General features: G+C 49.4%; 1 protein-coding gene across 5 annotated transcripts in view; it reads right to left on the reverse strand.

The window, feature by feature from the left end:
* The window catches only part of HECTD4 (HECT domain E3 ubiquitin protein ligase 4), a 228613-nt gene that overhangs the window by 11626 nt on the left and 191772 nt on the right, over positions 1-25215 (reverse strand). For all 5 annotated transcript variants that reach the window (XM_023203793.1, XM_023203776.3, XM_023203754.3 and 2 more), the window contains exons 57-67: positions 23838-24043; positions 23429-23559; positions 22926-23131; positions 21161-21340; positions 14816-16122; positions 13685-13892; positions 9694-9917; positions 9451-9602; positions 6950-7056; positions 6088-6211; positions 1146-1336 (exon numbers count right to left, since the gene is read on the reverse strand). In XM_023203793.1, coding sequence (XP_023059561.1) covers positions 1146-1336; positions 6088-6211; positions 6950-7056; positions 9451-9602; positions 9694-9917; positions 13685-13892; positions 14816-16122; positions 21161-21340; positions 22926-23131; positions 23429-23559; positions 23838-24043 — 3036 coding nt within the window. The remainder of the gene's footprint in view (positions 1-1145; positions 1337-6087; positions 6212-6949; positions 7057-9450; positions 9603-9693; positions 9918-13684; positions 13893-14815; positions 16123-21160; positions 21341-22925; positions 23132-23428; positions 23560-23837; positions 24044-25215) is intronic.

Raw genomic sequence — 25215 nt, forward strand, 5'->3', positions numbered from 1 at the left:
AAAAAAAAAAAAAAAAAAAAAAAAAAAAAAAAAAAGAAATAATAATATAGGAGGTTGCAAAAATGGCACAAAGAGTCCCGTGTACATTTCACCCAGCGTCCCCCAATGGCGATGTCATATCAAAACCAGTAAACTGTGCTACTGGCACACTGCCCTTCAGTTCTTCACCCTCCACATTGCCACAGGCGGAAGTCAGGGACAACCTCTTGCCCACCTTTACCTCCTTGGCACCCAGGAGAGAGCAAGGGCTCTGCACCTGTTGCTGATGAGGCAAGTGGCTGAGCACAGCCCCTGGTACGAGTGTAATGAGCTGCTCGCCAACACCTTGTAAAGGGGGGACGTCTGGGAACTAACAATTTATATTTTGTGTGCAATCCTAGCTTTTTTATGGAGACGGAGTTTTGCTCTTGTTGCCCAGGCTGGAGTGCAATGGCGTGATCTCGGCTCACTGCAACCTCCGCCTCCTGGGCTCAAGCGATTCTCCTGCCTCAGCCTCCCAAGTAGCTGGGATTACAGGCATGTGCCACCACGCCCGGCTAATTTTGTATTTTTAGTAGAGATGGGGTTTCTCCATGTTGGTCACGCTGGTCTTGAACTCCCGACCTCAGGTAATCTGCCTGCCTTGGCCTCTCAAAGCGCTGGGATTACGGGCATGAGCCACCGCGCCCGACCCAGAGAACAGCTTTCTCTCTTTCGAAAGACAGGGGCACCTGAATGGGACTTCCTGCAATCCTAGCTTTTAATAAAAACATGGTGTTCTCCATTATGAAGGCTAATGCCTCCACTGCAAGCTATCAGACTGTAAATGCTTCTCACCCCCATGGCAGCCTGGCCTCAGTGGGGCCTCCAGGCAGTGGCCTGGGCATCCCCTGCAGCCATGCATTTCTGTATCTGCTCCCTGGCTTTGCTTTCATGGGCATTTAAAAAGGCCCCAGACTAATTAGGCCACAGTCCCGGCCCCCTGGCTTGCTCTCCCTGTTTCGTCAGCCCCCTTTTCCTTGCGCACCTGGCGCGTAGCAGGTGTTCATGTTCTGAAGTGTCCGTTTGATGGGCGTCTAAATGAATCTAGCCCTTGTAAACGCCCCTTGTCAGGGGACGTGCCCGCATCAGGCAGCAGGGGAGGGGACAGGCCCAGGGCCACATACTCAGGAGACAGGCCACTCTGGGGTCAGCAGCGTCCGCAGGGTCCAGGTACACCTCGTGGGGATGGAGCCGTGCGGGTGTGATGGCAAGGTGGCGGCACAGCTGGTTGATGTACTGCACGAGCGCCACGTCCATCTCCAGGGTCCACTTTCTTGAGGCCTTCTGTGCATGTCGGACATCAATGCAGGCGCACCTGGGGGTGGGGACAGCGGGAGAAGGGCAAAGTGAGGTGGGGTGCACTGGGATGACTGTTTAATTTCTCTTACAGAGTCTTGTCCTCAGCTCCTGGAGCACATTGAGAAGACAGCCTCGCCTTCCAGGTTGTTTCTTGGTGCCTGTACAGCTCCTCATGGGGAGAGTTCTTTCAAAAGAAGCAAGCCAAGCACGCTGGCGGGAGTGGGAATGCTGCAGCATTCTGGGAGGTGGCACCAGGCACCCACCCGTGCCTCACTCCCGAGAGTTGGCAGCAGCGCGTGAGGATGAAGGAGGAGCTCATAATAGCATCAGCCTGCAGTGTGTTACAAAACTTTCTTCTCCTTAGAGGCAAACTCTTGCTCTGTTGCCTGGGCTGAAGCACAGTGTGGTGATCATAGCTCACTGCAGCCTTGAACTCCTGGACTCAAGCAATCCTCCCACTACTCAGCCTCTCCAGTAGCTGGGACCACAAGTGCAAGCCACTACTCCTGCCTAATTTTAAAATTTTTATTTTTTTATTTTTATTTATTTTTTTTGAGACAGAGTCTTGCTCTGTCGCCCAGGCTAGAGTGCAGTGGCCCGATCTCAGCTCACTGCAAGCTCTGCCTCCCGGGTTCACGCCATTCTCCTGCCTCAGTCTCCCAACTAGCTGGGACTACAGGCACACGCTGACACGACTGGTTAATTTTTTGTATTTTTAGTAGAGATGGGGTTTCACCGTGTTAGCCAGGATGGTCTCGATCTTCTGACCTTGTGATCCGCCCACTTTGGCCTCCCAAAGTGCTGGGATTACAGGCGTGAGCCAATGCGCCTGGTTGATTTTTACATTTTTTTGTAGAGATGGGGTCTCATTGTGTTGCTCAGGCTATTTCTGAAATCCTGGGCTCAAGCCATCCTCCCGCCTCAGCTCCCAAAGTGCTAGGGTTACAGGAGTGAGCCACTGCGCCTGGCCAGTCAGAAGAATTCAGTGACAGGATGCCTGTGAAGCACACAGCAGTGCCCAGCACGTTCCAAATGCACAAGAATTGTCAGCTGCTGGTGTCACTGATGTCATTATTCTTTTCCCAGCAAGCCCATTCCAGAATTCACCTGTGGAGCTCTTACAACAGATGGGCCACAGTGTGCTTCTGAGGGCACTGCTGCAGGGCTGTGTTACTGCAGCCATGTCAGACACAACCCAACTGTGTATCGATAGGGGATTAGCTGAATTACACTGCACCTAACAACGCAAAGCTAGGAAGCCAGGAAAATGATCAAGTGGAATAATATGGGATGATGTGGACAAATTTTTAAACAGCAGATTGCAGGCCAGTCGAGGTGGCTCATGCCTGTAATCCCAGCACTTTGGGACGCTGAGGCAGGCAGATTGCTTGAGGCCAGGAATTTGAGACCAGCCTGAGCAACAGTAAAACTCCATCTCTACAAAAAACCCCCCACAAAAACTAGCTGGTCATAGTGGCATGTGCCTGCAGTCCCAGCTACTGGAGAAGCTGAGGCGGGAGGATCACCTGAACCCAGGAGGTTGAGGCTGCAGTGAGCTGTGACCGTGCCACTGCACTTCAGCCTGGGTGACAGAGTCAGACCCTATCTCAAAAGAAAAAAAGCAGACTGCAGAGCAGTATATCTTGTCTGATCCCACTTCAGGGGACTGAAAAAATGTACTTCCAGAAAAATGTTGGGTGAAATATTCACTGAAGCATCTGTGGGCACCGAATTCCGGACATGACCTTCTGGGTGGGTAGACACTGTGTGAGGTTTTCAGAAAGGGTGCATGTCCTTATTCCACAAATATTGGGCTATTAACCCAAGAAAGGCAGGCAGGCAGGCAGGCAGGCAGGCAGATGCCTGGCACAGCCTCTAATTCCAGAGCCTGTAGCACCTTGGGCCACCTGTCATATTGGGAACATTACCCTGGGGACCGGGGGAAGGGGGCGGTATCAGGTGTCTCCTTCCTACAGGCCACCTCTGTCCAATCCAAAGAGTGCTCAAAGACAGACCTAAGCCTCTTTCAGAAGGGGAACCCCCCTTCTGAAAGAGGCTCTCTAGGCTGAATGATCCAAGCAGAAGCCTTTGGCTTCCCTTAGAAAAGTCCATGGTGAGGCAGGGAGGATGTGTCAGGGCATCATCACCACCCCAGAGGGCCCCTATGAATGTGGCCTTTTATTGGGTATTTTTTGTTTTTTTGAGACAGGGTCTCACTCTGTCACCCAGGCTGGAGTGCAGTGGCAGGATCTCAGCTCACTTGAAGCCTTGGCCTCCTGGGCTCAAGTGATCTTCCCTCCCTTTCCTCCTCAGCCCCTCAAGTAGCTGGGATTACAAGTGCACATCACCACGCCTGGCTAACTTTTGTATTTTTAGTAGAGAGGGGGTTTCACCATATTGGCCAGGCGGGTCTCAAACTCCTGACCTCGTGATCCGCCTGCCAAAGTGCTGGGATTACAGGTGTAAGCCACTGCACCCAGCCCAGTTTCTGATTTCTAAAACAAGTTCAGAAAACTTGTCCCTGCCACCATAATGCAAGATCCATTCAGGGACTGATTCTGAGCCTTCAATGATGGTACAAAAGGCTGGCAGCAAGCAGTAAAGCATTTCTTTTTTTTTTTGGAGACGGAGTCTCGCTCTGTTGCCCAGGCTGGAGCACAGTGGCCGGATCTCAGCTCACTGCAAGCTCTGCCTCCCGGGTTCACGCCATTCTCCTGCCTCAGCCTCCCGAGTAGCTGGGACTACAGGCGCCCACCACCTCGCCCAGCTAGTTTTTTGTACTTTTTTTTAGTAGAGATGGGGTTTCACCATGTTAGCCAGGATGGTCTCGATCTCCTGACCTCGTGATCCGCCCATCTCAGCCTCCCAAAGTGCTGGGACTACAGGCATGAGCCACCGCGCCCGGCCAGTAAAGCATTTCTTAATTCTGAAAATGGATTTTTTAAAAAAATCTTTTTTGAGAATTTTTTCTTTTTTTTTTTTTTTTTTTTTTGAGATGGAGTTTTGCTCTTGTTGCCCAGGCTGGAGTGCAATAGCGCAATCTCAGCTCACTGCAACCTCCGCCTCTCAGGTTCAAGTGATTCTCCTGCGTCAGCCTCTCAAGTAGCTGGGATTACAGGCACTCACCATCACATCCAGCTAATTTTTATATTTTTAGTAGAGACCGGGTTTCACCATGTTGGTCAGGTTGGTCTTGAACTCCTGACCTCAGGTGATCCGCCCACCTTGGTCTCCCAAAGTGCTGGGATTACAGGTGTGAGCCACCTTGTCTGTCCCTTTTTTTTTTTTTTTTTTTAAAGACAGAGTGTGGCTCTTGTTGCCCAGTCTGGAGTGCAATGGTGCAGTCTTGGCTCACTGTAACCCTTTGCTTCCTGGGTTCAAGCGATTCTCCGGCCTCGGCCTCCTGAGTAGCTGGGATTACAAGTGCCTGCCACCGCACCCGGCTAATGTTTGTAGTTTTAGTAGAGACGGGGTTTCATCATGTTGGCCAGGTTGGTCTTGAATTCCTGACCTCAGGTGATCCACCCGCCTCGGCCTCCCAAAGTGCTGGGATTACAGGCGTGAGCCACCGCGCTCGGCCTTGGTAGCCATTTTCTTTTTCTTTTTTTGAGATGGAGTCTCACTCTGTCACCCAGGCTGGAGTACAGCGGCGTGATCTCGGCTCAGTGCAACCTCCGCCTCCTGGGTTCAAGCGATCGTCCTGCCTCAGCCTCCTGAGTAGCTGGTACTACAGGCATGTACCCCCTGCCCGGCTAATTTTCATATTTTTAGTAGAGACAGGGTTTCACCATATTGGCCAGGCTGGTCTCAAGCTCCTGACCTCGTGCTTCCCAGAGAGCTGGGATTACAGGTGTGAGGCACCGTGCCCGGCCTGGTAGCCATTTTCATTGATTGATGCCGGGTGCACTTGCTATGGACAAGGCTGAGTAGGGGTGTGTGTGTGTGTGTGTGTGTGTATGTGCACACGTGTGTGAGCCAGAGGGAGGGCAGGGCAGGGTGATTTCTGGAGTGCCTGGGATTCACTTACAGCTGGAAAGGGGAAACTATATTTAGTCCTGGAGCCCTGGAGAGCTGTGGCCTAGCTGTGCCCCTGCCTGGGAAGGAGTGAGGGCAATGGGGACTCGAGGCAAAGTGTGACTCTGAGGACAAGGTTCTTTGGGTAAGAAATTGTCTGTTATGGGACTGAACTGTGTCCTCCCAGTCCCCGAACAGATACATATGTTGAAGCCCTAATTCCCAGTGTGACTGTATTTGGAGACAGAGCCTTTAAAGAGGTGCTTGAGGTCATCAGAGTGGGCTCCTAATCCAACAGGACTGGGGTCCTTGTAAGAAGAGGAGATTAGGACACAGATAGGTACTGAGGGAAGACTTCATGTGGGGACCTTGAGAAGGTGGCAGTCTGGGAGCCAAGAAGAGTGGCCCCAGGAGAAACCAACACTGCTGACACCTTGACCTGGGCCTTCCAGACTCCAGAACTGAGAGAGAATAAGTTCCTGTTGTTTAAGCCAGCCAGTGTGTGGTGTCCTGTCACGGCAGCCCAAGCTGAGCAGCACTGCCTCCAAGTCAGGAGTGTGGAGAAAAAGAACAGGTTTGTTTACAAATGGGTTAGAAAACCCATTTAGCACTTAGGGAAAAATTCAGAAATTATGAAATAACTCAGAAAGCATTATCAACAGGGGAGATGGACCAGCTCCTCAGAAATTATGCTCTTGGCTGAAAACAATTTCTATGCAAGGTGCCAACTGAGTTGAGGGGTAACCCTCTTACCTCTCAAAATGAAGATCATAACCACAGGACAAGATCGCCCTCCAGACGCTGCGGATGTCTTGCTTGGCTCGGTCAATAACAAATTTGTGAAATCCTTCCAGCGTCAGGTATTTTTCCTCAGGAACTGGTGGAAAGGGTCCAGTGTGAGGAATCTGGGGAGACCTGAGCACGTCGCACACCTCCAACGTGCCCTGCTCTCGCCACAGCCTCTCCCTTAAGGCACAACCCACCTAATTCCCCTCTCCCTCCCGTAACTCTGGGAATTGTCATTTGCCATCACAACCCACTGCGCACAGGACACTCATAAGCCCTCATGTGCCCAGGCCCCCAAGGGCTCTGTCTCCCTCAACAGGCTGCAGTTTCCCACGTCCCCTCCTTCTATGAATCTCTAAAACATCCCCGACTGACAAAGCAATTTTCCAGACAACAAGAACAGCTTTCTCCAGTGCTGCCTGGGCCTTTCTGGAGGCTTGCGTTCTACTGCCCCAGCACGGGCTGCTAGCTTATGCCAGTGCCTTCTAGAAGAAAGTGTCCATGCAGATTTCCCAATTTTCACTTTTTGGTCACAATCATCTATTCTTCATCCTGGGCGTGTGGTGTTTCTGGAACTGCTATTTTACCTCCTCAAGTTCACGATCATCAAAGATGGCATCGAGGGGCAATCCCTGGCCAGGAATATTTCCCAGAATCTCTGGAAATGCTGCCCTGCCTGATACCCCAGGGAACCCAGAGCCCAGAGCAGAGGCCATCTCAGTAGGAGAGTGGCCAGTCGGGAAAAGCAGAGGCCTGCTCCGGAGGGGCTGCCCAGTCTCCAGGATGGAAGCAGGTCCCAGCCCACTCCAGGCCCCATCTGCTCATTCACCTTCTTGTTTTTTGGTAGGGGACTTTTCTGGGTCCTTTTCATCTGGCTTGCTCTTTTCTGGTGACTTTGGCTTCACAGTTGGCTTCTTCTCACTTAAGGCAGTCCTGCTGTAGACCAAAGCACTGGAATTAGACTAATGCACGTTCACACCTCCTCCCGATAGGAAATACACAGCCTCGTACAGTCATTCATTCCTGCCCCCTCCTCCAACTTAGGGCTTCGGGCTCAGACAGGGCTGGGTTCAAGACCGCCTTTGCTCTGAGTGAGAAAAGTTTACTGAGCAAATTACAAGGACAAATCCATGCCTTAAAATGTGAAAAATCTTGTAGAGATTCTTTTCAGACCCTCTTTCTACATATTTTAGAGCTACATTGTTCTATAAGGTAGCTGCTAGCCAGATGTAGCTACCTAAAGTTAATTAAAATGAAATATGATCACAAATTCAGTTCTTGTTCACCCTTGCCACACTGCAAATGCCCCAGAGCCAGTTGTGGCTTAGGGGCTGCTGTAGCCAACAGCACAGATACAGACACAGCACTGATTTCTACCAGCACAGAAAGCACTATGGGACAGTGCTGATTGAAAAACACCATTTCTACATAATGAATTAACTTTTAAAAATCTTTATTTTTCTGGTTAAACAATTCCTCTAGCAATTCTTGCTAAGTAATATTTTGCTATCAAGGTTTCATCTCTGTGTACTCGAGAGTCATAGACCCGTATCTAAATAATATTCTATTAAATTTATATGCATATCCACACATGGAATGCCATGTAGCTATTTTTTAAAAAAGGAATGGGGAATTCTTTTTGTACTGGTCTGAAATGATTTCCAAAATTAGTATTAAATAAAAATGGCAGCCGGGCGCAGTGGCTCACACCTGTAATCCCAGCACTTTGGGAGGCCGAGGCAGACGGATCACGAGGTCAAGAGATCGAGACCATCCTGGCTAACACGGTGAAACCCCGTCTCTACCAAAAATACAAAAAATTAGCCGGGTGTGGTGGCGGGCGCCTGTAGTCCCAGCTACTTGGGAGGCTGAGGCAGGAGAATGGCGTGAACCCGGGAGGCGGAGCTTGCAGTGAGCTGAGATCCGGCCACTGCACTCCAGCCTGGGTGACAGAGCGAGACTCCGTCTCAAAAAATAAAAAATAAATAAAAAAAAATAAAAATGGCAAGGTGTGGACATTGTGTATGGTACCCAACACTGGGCATATGTATAGAATTGCTTCTGTATTTATAGAAGGGGTTCTTCTGAAAGGCTACAGAAGTAACCTTGCAGGCTCAGGGAGGGGAACTTCAAGGCTTAAGAATGGTCGGGAGGAAGAGTGGCTTTTCACTGCACATGCTTTTGAATTTTGTACTATTTTAGCCATTCAAAACTTAAGAAAATAATATAGAGACATAAATCAAAGGTCATTTACTTAAAAGTAGTTGCTATGCATGGGGCAATTTGATTATTTCCAATAGGCACTATGCATTTTCTTTTTCTTTTTTTTTTTTGAGACAGGGTCTCGCTCTGTCACCCAGGCTGGACAGGAGTGCAGTGGTGTGATTATGGCTCACTGCAGCCTCGACCTCTGGGGCTCAAGCCATCCTCCTGCCTCAGCTTCTTGAGTAGCTTCTTGAGTAGCTGGGACCACAGGTGCATGCCACCACAGTCAGCTAATTTTTATATTGTTTTGTAGAGATGGCGTTTTGCCATGTTGGTCTTGAAGTCCTGGGCTTAAGGCGTTATGCATTTTCTAATCTTCCTACAATAACTATGCATTATTTGTGTGGCTAAACGAAGTAGGATTTAAAAAAAAGTACAGGGGGGAGGGATAGTATTAGGAGATATACCTAATGTAAATGATGAGTTAATGGGTGCAGCACACGAACATGGCACATGTATACATATGTAACAAACCTGCATGCTGTGCACATGTACCCTAGAACTTAAAGTATAATAAACAACAACAACAACAAAAAAATGTACAACATTTTAGATGTTGTCTTCATTTAGATGGGTCGGCTTTCCAGCCTGCATGGTCAGGATTTGACCACACCTGTGGATAAAACGAAACTCCAGTGTTCACCTGATGGAGCTGAGGACTCAGAAAAGAGCTCAGCAGAAAGGGTCCAGACACCCACCGGGCGCAGTGGCTCCTGCCTGTAACCTCGGAACTTTGGGAGGCCAGTGCAGGCCGATCGCTTGAGCCCAGGAGTTCAAGACCAGCCTGGCCAACATGGTGAAACCCCATCTCTACAGAAAAATTTAAAAAATTAGTCAGGTGAGGTGTCACATGCCTGTAGTCCCAGATACTCAGGAGGCTGAGGTGGGAGGATCGCTTGAGCCTGGCTGCAGTGAGCTGTGATCCGGCCGCTGCACTCCAGCCTGGGCGACAAAGCCTGACACCAGGCTCCTCCAGAGGAGCTGCAGTCCCCCCAGGCTCCTGCACAGAGGCTGCCCCCACATCTGCCCACAGGCCAGGCTGCCCAGGCTCCTTGGGGCACACACCTGACGCTGTTGAGCACGGCCTTGTCCTTGGTGGGCGGCTTGGTGATAGGCCGCTTGGTGCTCACCACCTTCACGGGGTGCTGCTCCTTCCCGGCCTTGCTGTACTTGCTCTTGTCAAACTTGGGCTTTGGCACGCCATACTTCCTCAGGATCTGTGGAGCACAGAGGTGGCAGGGAGACTCTGAGTTTCGTCCTGTGGGGCACCCGAGGCCCAGCCTGGGTATGGTGGGGACGGGCAGCTACCTGGGTGAGCTGATCCTCCAGCACCTTTTTTGGAGGCCGGACATTGGTGAAGAAGAGGTGGAGGAGGTTGCCTGGGGTCTGGGAGTTGATCTGCTCTTTGCTAAGATAAATGTCAGAGACTCTGATGGGCTTCGCTGGTGTCAGGCTCAGCGTCTGCTCTGAATGGGCACAGCTCTTAAATATCTCCGTCAGAACCTCTCTGGCCCCGGGCACCAGCTTCTCCCCTGTTGGATGGAGAGGGGGCAAAACAATTCTGCCGTGAACATACATCAGGACAAGCCCTGAGAGCATTCTGTTTGCAAACACTGTTTGAAAGGGGCAGTAGATGGACATCAGAGGAAGGGCGAGCTGCCCACCAAAGCCTGGTTCCCTCTCTGGGCACAGCCCAGCACATGCCCAGCCTTCCTTGCCGTAAGGTGAGGCCCTGCAACCGTGGTCATTGTGGGATGTGAGCCACATGGGGGCCAGGCTGCTGTCCTCTGCACTTGGCCCCTACCTGGCTGCTAGGGGATGACAGGCCCCTCCCCGAGGGTGGGCACACTTCAGTGCTCACCCTGACTCTTACATCTGCAGGGAATTAACTTCCACTGAACTTGAGTCATTGTCCTCCTGGGGCTATTTATCATAGCAGTTTAGTCTAGAATAATCCCAGAGGATAGACAGTTAGCAAGTATTTTTAGTTGGAAGTACAACTTGTTAAACAAGTGATCGCATTCTTAGGAAATATTCTTCAAAATTGGTGCAATGAGCAGGTGAAAAAGAAAGTTTTCTGAGATACAAGAAAACTGTCTATGAGCACTGAAAAAATACTTTTTTGTTCCCAAACAAGCACTCCAGAAGGTGCTCTCGCCTTTCCAAAGGGCCAGTCATGAACCCATCTGCATGCTCTCAGGAATCACTCCCTTCTCCTGGCAACCCAGGCCCCTCACTCCCTCTGGCCTGCTCCGTCTCCTGGGGAGTCTGGCCGAGGCCAGGCCCAGCTGTGGCAACTCCAGCACATCTGGGCTGAGGGTGGGAGGGGCAGGTGTGGGGAAGAGAGAGGCTGAGCCCTAAGCTGACTCAGCAGAGTCACAAGTTGAAAACCCTCACATGAGGCCAGGTGCGGTAGCTCACACCTGCAATCCCAGCACTTTGGAAGGCTGAGGCAGGTGGGTCACTTGAGGTCAGAGTTTGAGACCAGCCTGGGCAACATGGTGAAGCAAAATACAAAAATCAGCCAGGCGTGGTGGCGTGTGCCTGTTGTCTCAGCTACTCAGGAGGCTGAGACACAAGAATCGCTTGAAACCAGGAGGTGGAGGTTGCAGTGAGCCGAGATGGTGCCACTGCAATTCTTGCCTGGATGACAGAGTGAGACTCTGTTTCAGAAAACAAAACAAAACAAAAAAACAACCCTCACATGAGGAGTGTACCTGGCACCATGAGGCATATCCATGCAGTACCAAAAGACCAGGTACCATATGTGGAAAGTCTGACTGTAAAAGAACCAGGAACTAGAACTAAAATTCAGTATCAAAGTATGAGAAGACCGGGAAAGATAATCATGGCAGAAAGACCTCAGGCTTCCTGTCAAGCAGACCGGACATCGACAGCTGAGATGTCCGGCATCTCAGCTGAGAGCTGAGGGGACAAAACGCATGCCAATAAGGGACAGGGCTGGGACCAGGATGAGCCCACCGAGGCTCAATGCCAGGCAAGATTCAAGGAAATGCCAAAAACCTCAGTCATCAAGATAAACAATACTTTACTGTAGTATTTTAATCAGTCAAAATTATTTAGTAGCACTTGTGAGCTAAAGAAAAAAAAAAAATTGGGCAAGGTGGCTCACGCTTATAATCCCAGCACTTTGGGAGGCTGAGGTAGGCCTCCGCAGGATTACCTGAGGTCAGGAGTTCAAGTCCAGCCTAGCCAATGTGGTGAAAACCCCTCTCTACCAAAAATACAAAAATTTGCCAGCATGGTGGTGAGTGCCTGTAGTCCCAGCTACTCAGGAGGCTGAGGTAGGAGAACTGCTTGAACCCCAGAGGTGGAGGATGCAGTGAGCTGAGATCGCACCACTGCACTCCAGCCTGGGCGACAGAGCGAGACTCCATCTCAAAAAAAAAAAAAAAAATTAATGTAAAAAAACCTCCATAATAAGCAAAATATTTACAGTGCTGTGCTGACCGATATCAGAGCCTGAGAAAAAGATCAGTAATGCTGATCCTATCTTTATTTAAAATTTTAACACTTTGCTGATCATGGATACTTTACATTAATTTTGACTTTAAAAAAACTGTACTAGAATATTATTTATCTTACTGAGTTTTCTGGAGCCCCATTAAATTGTGTCCCCAAGATCTCACTTACCTCACCCTGATCCTACCTCTGAGGGAACATTTCCAGATTTCATGATTAGGGTAAGCAAGTTTTTTTTTTTTTTTTTTTCAAAGATGGGGTCACCCAGGTTGGACTGCAGTGGTGTGATATCAGCTCACTGCAGCCTCCAACTCCTGGGCTCAAGTGATCTTCCCAGCTTAGCCTCCTGAGTAGCTGGGACTACAGGCATGCGCCACCATGCCCAGCTTATTTTATTTTTTGTAGAGACGAGGTCTCACTATGCTGCCCAGGTCTCAAACTCCTGGGCTCAAGCAATCCATCTGCCTCGGCTTTCCAAAATGCTGGGATTACAGGCATGAGCCACTTTGCCGGGCCTGGGGTAATAATTTTAAACAACAAAACCTCTACTCAATATTACATTTTTTGGCTGGGAGCAGTGGTTCACACCTGTAATCCCAGCACTTTGGGAGGCTGAGGCGGGTGGAATCACCTGAGGTCAGGAGTTTGAGACTGGCCTGGCCAACATGGTGAAACCCCGCCTCTACTAAAAATACAAAAATTAACTGGGTATGGTGGTATGCCTGTAATCCCAGCTACCGGGGAGGCTGAGGCAGGGAGAATTGCTTGAACCCGGGAGGTGGAAATTTCTGTGAGCTGAGACGGCACCACTGCACTCCAGCCTGGGTGACAGAGTGAGACTCTGTCTTAAAAAAAAAAAAAATTTACAATTTTGTACTTCAAAAACACAAAACAACACAGCAACTCTATGACGAAATTTCAAACATTAAAGAATTAGATAAAGGCCGGTGTGATGGCTCACGCCTATAGTCCTAGCACTTTGGGAGGCCGAGGCTGGAGGACTGCTTGAGTCTAGGAGTTTGAGACCAGCCTGGGCAACATAGGAAGACTCTCTCTGTACAAATAATAAGTAAAATAATTTTTTTTAAAGAAAAGAATTTTAAAAAGAAAAAAGGAATAAAAAAAGAAAAAAAGAGGAATTTAAGAAAAAAAGAAATTAGTGGGAAGACAGAGTTTGCGCCACAAAAGAGCCACCAGAATGGCAAAAGGGCTGGCAAACGGGACTTCAGAGAAAAAAGGGCTGGAACTGTTTCTTTCCCAGGGGTCAGTTTACAAGGGGGAGGCATGAGCTGTCCTCAAGCATATGACCAAATACTTACCAGCAATGTTCTAGCTGCATAGGACAGAACAAAATAAATACACTTGCACTTGAACCAGGGGAAGCCTGGCTAGACAAAAAGGAAAAAATGACTTGAATACAAGCCCACATTCAAGCCTGTTGCAGGCGGTGCAAAGCCACCCCTGGTAGCCTCTCCAGCTGGAACATGGCAGGCCTGTGGCAGGGGCTGCCCCCATGGCCTTCAGCGCCCTGACAGCTGGGAGAGGAGGGGAACATTTCTTCTTTTCACATATTACAAAGATGCACACAATCAGCCCCTACTGGCAAACAATGGAGCCTCTTGTCCCATCTCCCCAACACTCTCTGAATTGTTTCCAAAATCTGCAACCCAGGAATAGCTGCCAAGTTCCTCTTTAATGCAAGATGTTAAAAATAGGGGACACTGGGGAGGAGAGGAGATTTTAATGCAATTTTTTTCTGTGAGCCTAAAATTGCTCCACAAAAAGTCTACAGATTAAAAACAAATCCAGAACCCACCTTTAATTGACTTATCATTGAAATAATCTTCTAACCCTGGGCTCCCTTGAGTATCAAAGAGACTCTGATTTACTACAGACACGGTTAGAATCTCTTCGGTTGACATTTCCATCAATTCATCTTCACCATCCAAACTTGACAAACCAATCAAATCATTATTGTTAAATAAACTTGCTCGAATTTTCTCAATTTTGGCTCGGGATCTTATCTGTGTGAACAGAGAACAGGGTCAGGATTTAAGTAGCGTGACCAGGCATTCAGTGTGGGTGAACTTCTCCCTCCCACCTTTTCCTGGAAACCCTCTATTCGTCTGGAGAGATGTGAGAGCTGCCCGACTCCGGTGAGCTGGACCTCCTGGGAAACTTTCACCCACAGGCCAACAACAGCAACTTTTAGCAAACGACTCAACCTGAAATCTCGTCACTAAACCTCGGCTAGGTCTGTGGCTTGCCTCTGATTCCCAGGGAGTAAAAATCCATGCCTAACTGAGGAAGTCTCCACGAAGGAGGATGATGGATTCAAAGAAGTGATTCTAGGAAAGAAACCAGCTGCTTGATCCTTGAACCCTCCTTGCAGAGCCTGCTGGGAGAGTATAACGCATGTCAGTTCCCTACCTGTACTGTTACGCAAAGGCACAGAAAGGCTTTGATGCAGGATTTCTAAACAGCGAGGCCTAAGAAATACATGGGATCCTGTAGTGGAACTATGACTCGCTAGCATGCAGGTCATCTGAAACTCAGAATCACCTAGGACAGAATGGCAGGAGTCTATCCTCACACTGCTTAGTGACCATCCCTCCTGCCAATGGCAACACCAAAAAGAACAAAAAGAACCCAAGGCCGCTCAAGAAGATGTGATGGGGCTGAGTCAGAATGCACCGATGGCAGCCACCCACCAGGGAAGGCCAGGCCCTGAGCCCTCTGGCTCCCCTACTTTGTGATATGGGACTTGGTGTCACTCTTAGAGATGTCATCCCCAGCAGACTCATTGTGCTCATTCCAAGGGCTACCCCAGGGAGTCCCTGACTGCTCCACCATTACCTACTAGGAAATAAATTTGGAAGGTTTAAAGAGGCTTGGGGGATTGAAATGGGTCATGATTTAGTGGTTGCATAGGCTTGAGAGCTGTTACCTCCACAACTGCGAAGCCTTTGATGGGGCGTGCCACTAGGGGCTGGTGGTCCAGGGAAGTTACTGTGTACATGGAGCCCATGTCCGACACCAAGGCCGTCTCTGCATTGTCCAGGGGCTCCCCCAGACTGCCCAGGCTGCCCAGGCTGCCGGTGCTGCACAGGGAAATGTCCAGGCTCTCCTGGCTGGACACCACGTGGGGCTCCAACAGGCCCGGAGGGATGGGCAGCTCAAGGCCGGCAGGCAGCGCATCCACGGAGAGGTCGCTGACAGTTTGGGAGATGCCCTGGGAGCTGCAGATAGATGCCTGGCTGGTGGAGGCGGAGGCGCTGATGCTCATGGCGGGGGTCAGGCTGCTGGACGTGCTGACTTCCATGCTGTCTGTGCCAGGGAAGGCCAGTGTCTTCTCCGGCTCAGCTTTCCCGTCCCCGCCCTCGGCCTTGTCTTTCGGCTTCTTGGGGTCTTCTTCCTGCAGCGGGATGTAGATCTCGTCTTTGAAGACCCCGCCGTGGGCGTTGCAGGCCTTGCGGATGGCGCCTCTGACTACGCCCTCGTCCAGGTGGGTGGGGATCCCGGAGATCACAAGCAAGCGGCTGTGGGCGGTGGGGCCCACCAGGGCCTGGCAGGCATCGGCGATGGCGTCACTCGTCACGCCCAGCCCCTGTGGGTCCTTCCTGGTGAGGTGGCGGAGGATGATGAGCAGGGTGAGTGCGCGGTGGAACCACAGCATGTCCTCGGGCTTGCTGCCTCCGATGCTGAGTACGGTGGGGTCCGAGTCCACAGTGCGAGAAGACTGGCGCTTGCCCGACGAGGAGGCCTTTTCCCGCTTCATCTTGACTTTTTTCCTCTTGGAGAGGAGGCTGGGACTCTGCGGCGTCTGTCCTGGCGAGGACGAGGAGGAGGACGACGAGTCACTGAGATTTGGGGCGGTCGCGGAGGTCACCCCGCTGGCTGTGACACTCATGTTAGTAGGCAGGGTCACTTCGGCCACCGCCAGGCACCCTTCCATGAGTGCATGAAAATACGTAGAGAACCTGCCCTGGTCGCCGGCCACCGGGCCCCCGGATCCCCCACAGGTGCTGCCTGAGACCCAGTTCTGCGTCTCCTCATCGTACAGCTTGTGGAGCTCCGACTGCAAGGCCATCAGCATGGCCAGGCAGGGGTTCAGCTGAAGGGCGATTGAGGAGGACAGGCCAGCGGGGTGCCGCCTCTGCTCCAGGGTGTGCACAGTGCGCAGGAGCTCTGCCAGGAGATGGAAAACAAGCTCCTTCACGCAGGCTGCCATGTCCGTGGTCCACAGGAAGTTTCCTGAAGCAAATGAAAATAGTAACAGTAATTACTATGCAGCACTGGCTATGTTCCAGGCCCAGTTCTGAGCCTAGAATCAACCCTCATAACAACCCTGTGAACAGAGACTGTGCAATTCAGTCCCTTCTTACAGATGGAGAAACAGAGGTTGGGAGGTGGAGGCCTGGCTGGAGGTCACACAGCTACCAGACAAGAGAGCTGGGATTCAGAGCTGAGGGGTTGGCCCCAGAGGTGAAGGCTTTGACCTTTGTGCCCAATGGCAGGGTGCCAGCAAAACACCATCATTTTCTGTCTCAAAAGGTTATGCAGCATGTTGGTGATAAGTCCCTAGAATAATGTTTCCCAAAGTACTGGATGTTTACTACGCGGCACACAAGCCAATTTTACCAAATGGCACTGAAACACACACTGAAACATTGCTCCTTTTAAACTCCTCTTTTAGTCCTGGTTTTTGTCAACAAGAAAGCCTTACTTTGAGGGTGGTTTTTTTTTTTTTTTTTTTGAGACAGGGTCTTGCTCTGTCACCCAGGCTGGAGTGCAGTGGCATAATCATAGCTCACTGCTGCCTCAGCCTCCTGGGCTAAAGCGATACCTCAGCCTCCTGAGTAGCTGGGATTACAGGTGTGTGGGACCATGCCCAGCTAATTTTTGTATTATTATTTTTCTTTGGCAGAGACAGTTTTCATGGTTTTGCCATGTTGCCCAGGCTGGTCTAGAACTCCTGGGCTCAAGCGATCCTCCCACTTCAGCCTCCCAAAGCGCTGGGTTTACAGGTGTGTGCCACTGTGCCTGGCCATGAGGCTGGCACATTCTTTTTTTTTTTTCTTTTTAAATTTTTTTAAAATTTAAATCATATTTTAAAAATACTTTATTTTTTATTTTTTGAGAGTGAGTCTCAGTCTGTCACCCAGACTGGAGTGCAGTGGCATGATCTCAGCTCACTGCAACCTCTGACTCCTGGGTTCAAGCAATTCTCTGCCTCAGCCTCCCGCATAGCTGGGATTACAGGCTCCTACTAATTTTTGTCCAGCTAATTTTTGTATTTTTACAAATTAGCTGTGTCCAGCTAATTTTTATATTTTTAGTAGACACAGGGTTTCATCATCTTGGTCAGGCTAGTCTTGAACTCCTGACCTACCTCGTGATCCACCCGTCTCAGCCTCCCAAAGTGCTGGGATTATAGGCATGAGCCACCGTGCCTGGCCTTCTTTAATAATTTTTTAAGCTACTTTGTTTTTTTTTTTTGTTTGTTTTTTGTTTTGTTTTGTTTTGTTTGCTGAGACAGAGTCTGCCTCTATCACCCGGGCTGGAGTGCAGTGGCGTGATCTCAGCTCATTACCACCTCCGCCTCCCAGGTTCAAGCAATTCTCATGCTTTAGCATCCAGAGTAACTTGAATTACAGGCAGGTGCCAGCACACCCAGATAATTTTTATATTTTTAGAAGAGATGGGGTTTCATCACGTTAGCCAGGCTGGTCTTGAACTTCTGGCCTCAAGTGGTCCGTGTGCCTCAGCCTCCCAAAGTGCTGGGATTACAGGTGTGAGCCACTGTACCTGGCCAAGGCTGGTATATTCTTTTTTGCTTTTTTGAGACGGAGTTGTGCTCTTCTTGCCCAGGCTGGAGTGTAATGGCACAATCTTGGCTCATCACCACCTCTGCCTCCTGGGTTCAAGCAATTCTCCTGCCTCAGCCTCCCGAGTTGCTAGGATTATAGGCATGCACCACCACACCCGGCTAATTTTGTATTTTTAGCAGAGACAGGGTTTCTCCATGTTGGTCAGGCTGGTCTCTAACTGCTGACCTCAGGTGATTCACCCGCCTCGGCCTCCCAAAATGCTAGGATTATAGGTGTGAGCCACTGCGCCTGGCCGGCTGGCATATCCTTAAGAGAAAGTGGGCCACAGTCCCAGAGCCTTTGACAGGGAACAGTATTCAGCTAGATTTTTGTGATGGCAACTCTTTTCTTTGAATGTATATATGTATGTATGAATGGATGGACAGATGGACTGGTTGATTGATTGAGACAGGGTCTCATTGTGTTGCCCTGGCTGGTCTTAAACTCCTGGGCTCAAGTCATCCTTTTGCCTCAGCCTCCCAAAGTGCTGGGATTACAGGTTTGAGACACCAGGCCCAGCCTGTATTTATTTTTATGGGCACCTTTTAGTTATGCCAATGGATACTAATTTTGTATTTAGAGAAGTGATGTAAAGGTTTTCTTTTTTTTTTTGAGACAGAGTCCCGCCCTGTCACCCAGGCTGGAGTGTAGTGGCGTGATCTCGGCTCACTGCAAGCTCCGCCTCCTGGTTTCACGCCATTCTTCTGCCTCAGCCTCCCGAGTAGCTGGGACCACAGGCGCCCGCCACCACGCCTGGCCAATTTTTTGTATTTTCAGTAGAGAAGGGGTTTTACCGTGTTAGCCAGGATGGTCTCGATCTCCTGACCTCGTGATCCACCTCGGCCTCCCAAAGTGCTGGGATTACAGGCACGAGCCACCGTGCCTGGCCAAGGTTTCCTTAAAACTAAATTTAAGTTTTAAAAAAGGAGGAGTTGATTGCAATAAAAACTGTTAAATAAATAAAGGCTGGCTGGGTGCAGTGGCTCATGCCTGTAATCCCAGTACTATGGGAGGCCAAGGCAGGTGGGTCACCTGAGGTCAGGAGACTGAGACCAGCTTGGCTAACATGGTGAAATCCCGTTTTTACTAAAAATACAAAAAAATTAGCTGGGCATGGTGGCAGGCGCCTGTACTCCCAACTACTCAGGAGGCTGGGGCAGTAGAATCACTTGAACCCAGGAGGCAGAGGTTGCAGTGAGCTGAGATCATGCCACTGCATTCCAGCCTAGGTGACACAGCGAGACTCCATTCCAAAAAAATAAAATAACTAAGTAAATAAATGCTGATAGGCACAATTTGTGGACATGGCAACAATCATATAATGGTGGCATGATAATGACTGAAGTTTGGGAAACACTGTCTCGAACCACAAGATGGACCACACGTTTGTGCCAAGGTCTCCTTCGTACCAGACCCGTATCTTACATTCACACATACCCTGGATCTGAGTGGAAAGAGAGAAAGCTCATGTACGTAAGACACGATTAGGGATCATGAACATCTAAAGCCTGCATCCCACTGAGCCAGCTGAGCCCTCACCCTGCAAAAGAGCAAACTGCAGTTTGTACATCCAGATGGCTCTTGTACAGGATAAAAGATTACTGGCCGGGGGAATCCCAAGGGTCTGCTGAAGCTGACTTACTAAGTCCAGCACCTACCAAAGAGGGGACTAAGCTTCCTGCTCTCTCAGGACTGACACTGCTTGCAAATTCTGGTTGGAAACAAGTTTGTGACTGTCCTGGAACATGGGCTCTCATAGAACCTTCACAGAGGACAGGTGTCCATGCTCCCCTCTCCGCTGGGGCACAGAGCTAGGCCCTCAGATGCCAGAACTATTCACGTCACCTCTGTTGTCCTTGCTTTACCGTTTAGCATTCATGTAAGACGACCTTGGAGATAATTCTTCACCAAAATTATACATGGTGGCCTATGAGCTGAAACTCATTCTCAGACAGTGTTCCCTGCTTATGTTCCCCCATCCACTCCCTGGGTGTTTGTCATTTTTTTGCAGAGAAAGGGTCTGGCTATGTTGCTCCATATCCTGAACTCAAGTGATCCTCTTGCCTTAGCCTCTCAAAGTGCTGGATTACAGGTGTGAGCCACTGCACTCGGCCCTCCTAGGGTGTATGAAAGAATTTGACTTGGTTGCCAACATTTAAAAATTGAGAAATTCACATCGACATTTGGATTCCTGGATTTTCTTGAAATAAGAAATTACAGTTCTGGCAGGAGCAGGGCCACGTTCTCCTGTAGCAGTGGGTGACAGGACACGTGTCCTCTGTGCCTCCAGCTCACCAAAGTCCCCCTGCCAACTTTCCTCTTTACTTCCCTCATTTAGCTGATCTGTTTGAACCCTGAAGGCACTGAAAGCATCCGAGTGTGCAACATTTTCTGTTTTTTTGAGACGGACTGTCACTCTTGTTGCCCAGACTGGAGTGCAATGGCACAATCTCGGCTCACTGCAACCTCTGCCTCCTGGGTTTCAAGTAATTCTCCTGCCTCAGCCTCCTGAGTAGCTGGGATTACAGGCATGCACCACCATGCCCAGCTAATTTTTTGTATTTAGTAGAGACAGGGTTTCATCATGTTGGTCAGGCTGGTCTCGTACTCCTGACCTCAGGTGATCCACCCACCTCGGCCTCCCAAAGTGCTGGGATTACAGGAGTGAGCCACCGCGCCCGGCCGAGTGTGCAATGTTTTCTTCCCTGCAACATCATGAAAAAATTAAAAAATATAGAAAGCCTGAGGAAATTATACGGTAAATACCTATGTACTTACCACTAGATTCCACCATAAACATGTTGCTGTATTTGCTCTACTACATATCTGTCTACCCCTCTATTCATCCACACACCCATCTTAGTTTTTGATTATTTCAAAATAAGTTGTAGACATCAGTATGCTTCCTCCCTACACACTTAAAGAGGTATATCATTAATTAAAGTTTAATATTCATTTAGAACTTGTTTAGGTAAATTTGCATATGGTAAAATGCACAACTTTCACATTTATCATTCCATGAGTTTTGCAACCTTTTTGACCCTTTGAGGAACTATGCAGTTATAACCTTTGATTTTGCAACATCGTTCATTTCCACACCACCCTTCACCTCTAAAGTTACAATAATGGCCTATACTTCTGTTTTAAAGTAAAGTGGATAAAGTTAATCTTATTTTCGTCCTTCGTTAGTTGCCACTCCTCAAAATAATGAAAATACCCGACAAATCATGGATTTGGGAGTCTAGGTTGTACCTTAAGATCTATTCCCCAAGCCCACTTCAAACGACAGCAATCTGAAGGAGGCTGCAGCTGCCTGGGTTACCTGTGGCCACTCCCTGCACCACCTGGCAAGCTCCTTTCTCAGGAACCATGCCGGCTCCACCCACACCCTAGATTCTGATCCCCAGGGAAGGCAGCCTCACCTAGCAGCTCCACCACCTGCAGGAGGACGGATGTCGGAATGGTGTCAGGCTCATCTTCGGACTTCCCTTCACTGTCCTCTGATTTCCAGGACAGCAGCTGCTCTGCGAAGGCCATAGCCAGTGGGAACTCCAGGGGCAGGGAATGTAACACTAGAACCGCTCCAGGAGGTGGAGACACCCCTGCAAGAAGCACCCAGGAGGAAAGCAGGTGATTGGCAGCACCTGACCCAAATAAGCCTCACAAAAGATCCTGCCGGGTGTGCACGCAGAAACAGGGCTGGAGAGCCCACCCACTCATCTGCTCCAGGATGAGGACACATAACTCCCGACACTCTGGACAGTGGGCTGCAGGGACACGAGGAGATGGAGGTTATCCCTCCAGGGAGTCCACTTACTGGGGTGGATTCAGCAAATGGGACAAAGGGCAGAGATGAGAACAGAGGACACGCGCTTGTCATTCAGTTAGATACCAACCAGAATGGGGACAGTAAGTAACACTTTAAAAGATGCCTCACTGGGATATTCCCAGCTTGGTAAACAAATAATCAGTCCTTTGGTATGGCTGCAATCCCACTAAGACCATTATGCTTATACAGTGGACCAGCAAGGGGTCCCCAAGACTTAAGACTACTGGCACCTTGGGTTTTGATTATCTTATCACCTTTTGTCACTGCCGTGGCCTACGTGTGACCAAAGCTGTCTACAGTGAAAGGAAGAAGGTCCAAGGCTTGATCCCCCTCACATCCTGCACTGTACCCCAAGCCCCTCTATAAACACCAGTCAGACAGAAGCCAGGGCATCAGAGGGCTTTGGACAAGTCAGAAGCAAACCACATTGGCTTGTGTACTCTGGGGTGAATGTTTACATGGTGATAATTGTGGAATGACAGAGATCCTCTGTTTTAAATGTTAAGTTTAAAATACAGCTAGTATAGGCAAAATACTATGAAAAACAGACTCTAATAACAAAGACCATAAAGTTGTTTAGCAATGACCAAATCACTTAAGAAATGTCCTTTCATTTCATTCCCTAAGATGCAGTGTCTCAAGGACTGGGGCTGTGGAGAAGCCCAGGCCTGTTATTTTGGCTAAAAGTTCATATATGTTTTCTGTCTCTGGCAAACACGTGTCAGTCTTTTCCTGTCAAGCATGCCAAGAAGGAGCAGTGCAGGCCTGTGACAAGGATTTCCTTTCTTTTCTGTGCATACTCAGATACAGAGCCAGCGGGCCCTGGTGCATACAGAGGACAGGCAGTGACAGCTTCAGGGCATGTGGAGGCAGAGCCCTCATCTAACTCTAAAACCATGGAGGCTTCAAAAAATGCCCAGGAGATGAGAGCAATCGAGCTTCCAGTTAGATGAGGAGCAGACGCTCACAGTGGCCAGTGCCCTGGTGAGCCATGTTGAGAATTTGGTTAATGAGAACTCAAGGATTATCATAGCCTGAGTCAGCTGTAAGGTTGTGATTGCTCTGGTTATATCATTCTAAACAGACACATCTCAGCACACACTTGTGAAAAGAAATGAAATCTCCAATGTAGTCTGGACAGCATCTGCCAGGCCTTCCCTAGGTAGGAAAGATAAGTCTTTTAATTTACTGCCTCTAAAAGAAACAGCAGTTTCTTCTAGAAGAATTCCCAAGAAGTCCTATTCTTTATCAATAGGAATTGGAACATGCAAGGTACACAATTCATTATAGCTTCACAAAGAAGGCAAGCGAAGAATGACTCCAGCTGTTCTCATCATGACAAGCTGCTGGAGACTCACCCAGTTTGATGTGGACCCTGTCTGTGGAGAGGACCACAGAGGGGTACTGGTCAGCGGTGGGAGGAGGTGCAAGCCCAGTGTTGGCCGGGGATGCGTCCCGTGGGTAACAGGCAGCCTCGATGAGGTTCAGCTGGCCATTTCGCTTCACTTTGTGGCCGAGGCCGTATACAAGCACCCGTGCCCATGGCGCCTTGTACAGAGAGGAGCTGAGAAAGAGGGATGGGTGGGTGTTAATACAGGGTCTCGCCATGCACATGGGGACAGGCAGCATTGCCTTCTCACCAGGGGACATTAGATGAGAACTGGGCCCAAGTCATTTCCACCACACTTTAGAAGGTCATTCTTTATAGACTAATTCCCCAAACACAGAAATATGGAGAGAACTGTAAGTCATTTGCATTAAAGAATCAAAGTGATTTGAATTTTTTTCCTTGGCCAGTTTCACTAGAATTTATTTAGCTTTCCTCTCCCCATCACCATCTTCTTGAGAACAGGCAACTTACTCTTTGCGGAATCCAGATTGACTTTCTTTACAAGACACAACAACAAAAGCTGCCCCAGGGAAATTCACGTCCATGTTGACTTTGGATTCGGAAATTGGGAACTCTTCGGAGGGGAACTGCTCTGGTGCTGTCTGCAAAGAGACATTGAATAAGGAAAGCCACGGGCTAAACATAGGGACAGCATTTCATCTTCTCATCTCACATGGCCCAGGATATCAGCCAAACGACTAAATAGCCCTCTGGAAGGAAGCAACCTACAGATGAGATAAAGCAGAAGAGCTTCTAGGAAAAGGAAATCGAGAGGAATGGGGACTTGGAGGGGAAAGGAGAGTCATTTTCAGCAAGCCAGTGAGACTCCCAGTTAAAAACGGTTAACCACACTGCAGGAACATGAGCTTTAGACTTCTACCTGCAGGAAAGAGCAGATCTGTTTCGTCAGCTCTAAAAGGCTCTCTTCGCCCTGGTGCAGGGTCCGGGTGATGGCCACGTTGAGCCACTCTCTCACTGTCTGGGAGTTGCCCTGGTAAAAGAGGTCCGTGGCGGAGCAGTTCTGGGAATGGATGCAATGCTGTAAAGACTGCGCCAGGAGGATCGAGCTGGAGCTGATGGTGCCGTCTGGGGATGGAAAGGAAACAGAAGTTGACAAGAATCAAAGCAGCCAGTAGCTGCGAGAGTCTTAAGTAACAGACAATGAATAACCCATCCAGAAACCCCAGATGGGAGGGTTATCCTGGATATGATGTCCTGGATAACAGATGCCGGCAATCAGATCCTCTGCTTCAGGATGGTGGAGGGGGACCCAGGAGATCAATGGGCTTCATACTTTTGCTTTCTTTTCAGCTGTGAAACTGTTTCCTAAAATAAAATCTACAGAGAGGCCCAGGTCTATGCAATATATCAAATGGGGCTGCTTGGATCCAGGGGTTCCCAGAGCCTGACCTGTCTGACTACCCTGGCCCGCCCTCACAGGGTACCTCAGGGCAGAGCCTGTAGAGAAGCTTGTTAGATCATCATGGCAAAGCTTCTGCCACCACACTTGATGCTTTCCAGGTATGTTTCAGGGCATCTAAGTTCTTGGGGTGGGCTGTAGACCCCAGGTGCTCATATGGGCCAGTAGAGATATAGGGCATACATGCCCTGGCTTGGTGAGACCCCACAGTTGTGAGCTGGAGGGCAGCTACCCACGATGCTGACTGAGCTTAGAATGCTATCTGCAAGTGAGCTTTGAGGGGTGCCCCCTGCCTGCCTCACCTCTTTTTTTTTTTTTGAGAGAGAGAGTCTTGCTCTGTTGCCAGGCTGGAGTGCAGTGGCATGATCTTGGCTCATTGCAACCTCCGCCTCCTGGGTTCAAGTGATTCTCCTGCGTCAGCCTCCCGAGTAGCTGGGACTACAGGCACCCGCCACTATGCCCAGCTAAGACCTCTTGTTCCCATCTTAGTTGTTGGGAGATCAAGGGGGCAGGTCAGAGGCTGAGATGCCAGGGAAAGACAGAAAGGGCCCCTCAGTCCTGGACGGGGCTGAGGGCAGACTCATCACCTGGCATTCACTGGGTAGCAGACACAGCCCTCATGCCAAGGGCACACAGGCTGGCCTTTGGAACAGCCTCACCAGAACTTATGATGAACCAAATAGGTCTGCTTTGGAGGACGCTGATGACAGGAACATTACCTTTCTTTCTAACGTCAAATACAATGCTGTGGCAACAATACAGTGACTTGGCTTCATAAATAATACTTAATTTTCTTTGATCCACAATTATTCTGGGAAACTCGATGAATGCTTAACAG

The sequence above is a fragment of the Piliocolobus tephrosceles genome, chromosome 10 (genome assembly GCF_002776525.5).
Source record: "Piliocolobus tephrosceles isolate RC106 chromosome 10, ASM277652v3, whole genome shotgun sequence".
In the NCBI taxonomy this organism is placed as follows: Eukaryota; Metazoa; Chordata; class Mammalia; order Primates; family Cercopithecidae; genus Piliocolobus; species Piliocolobus tephrosceles.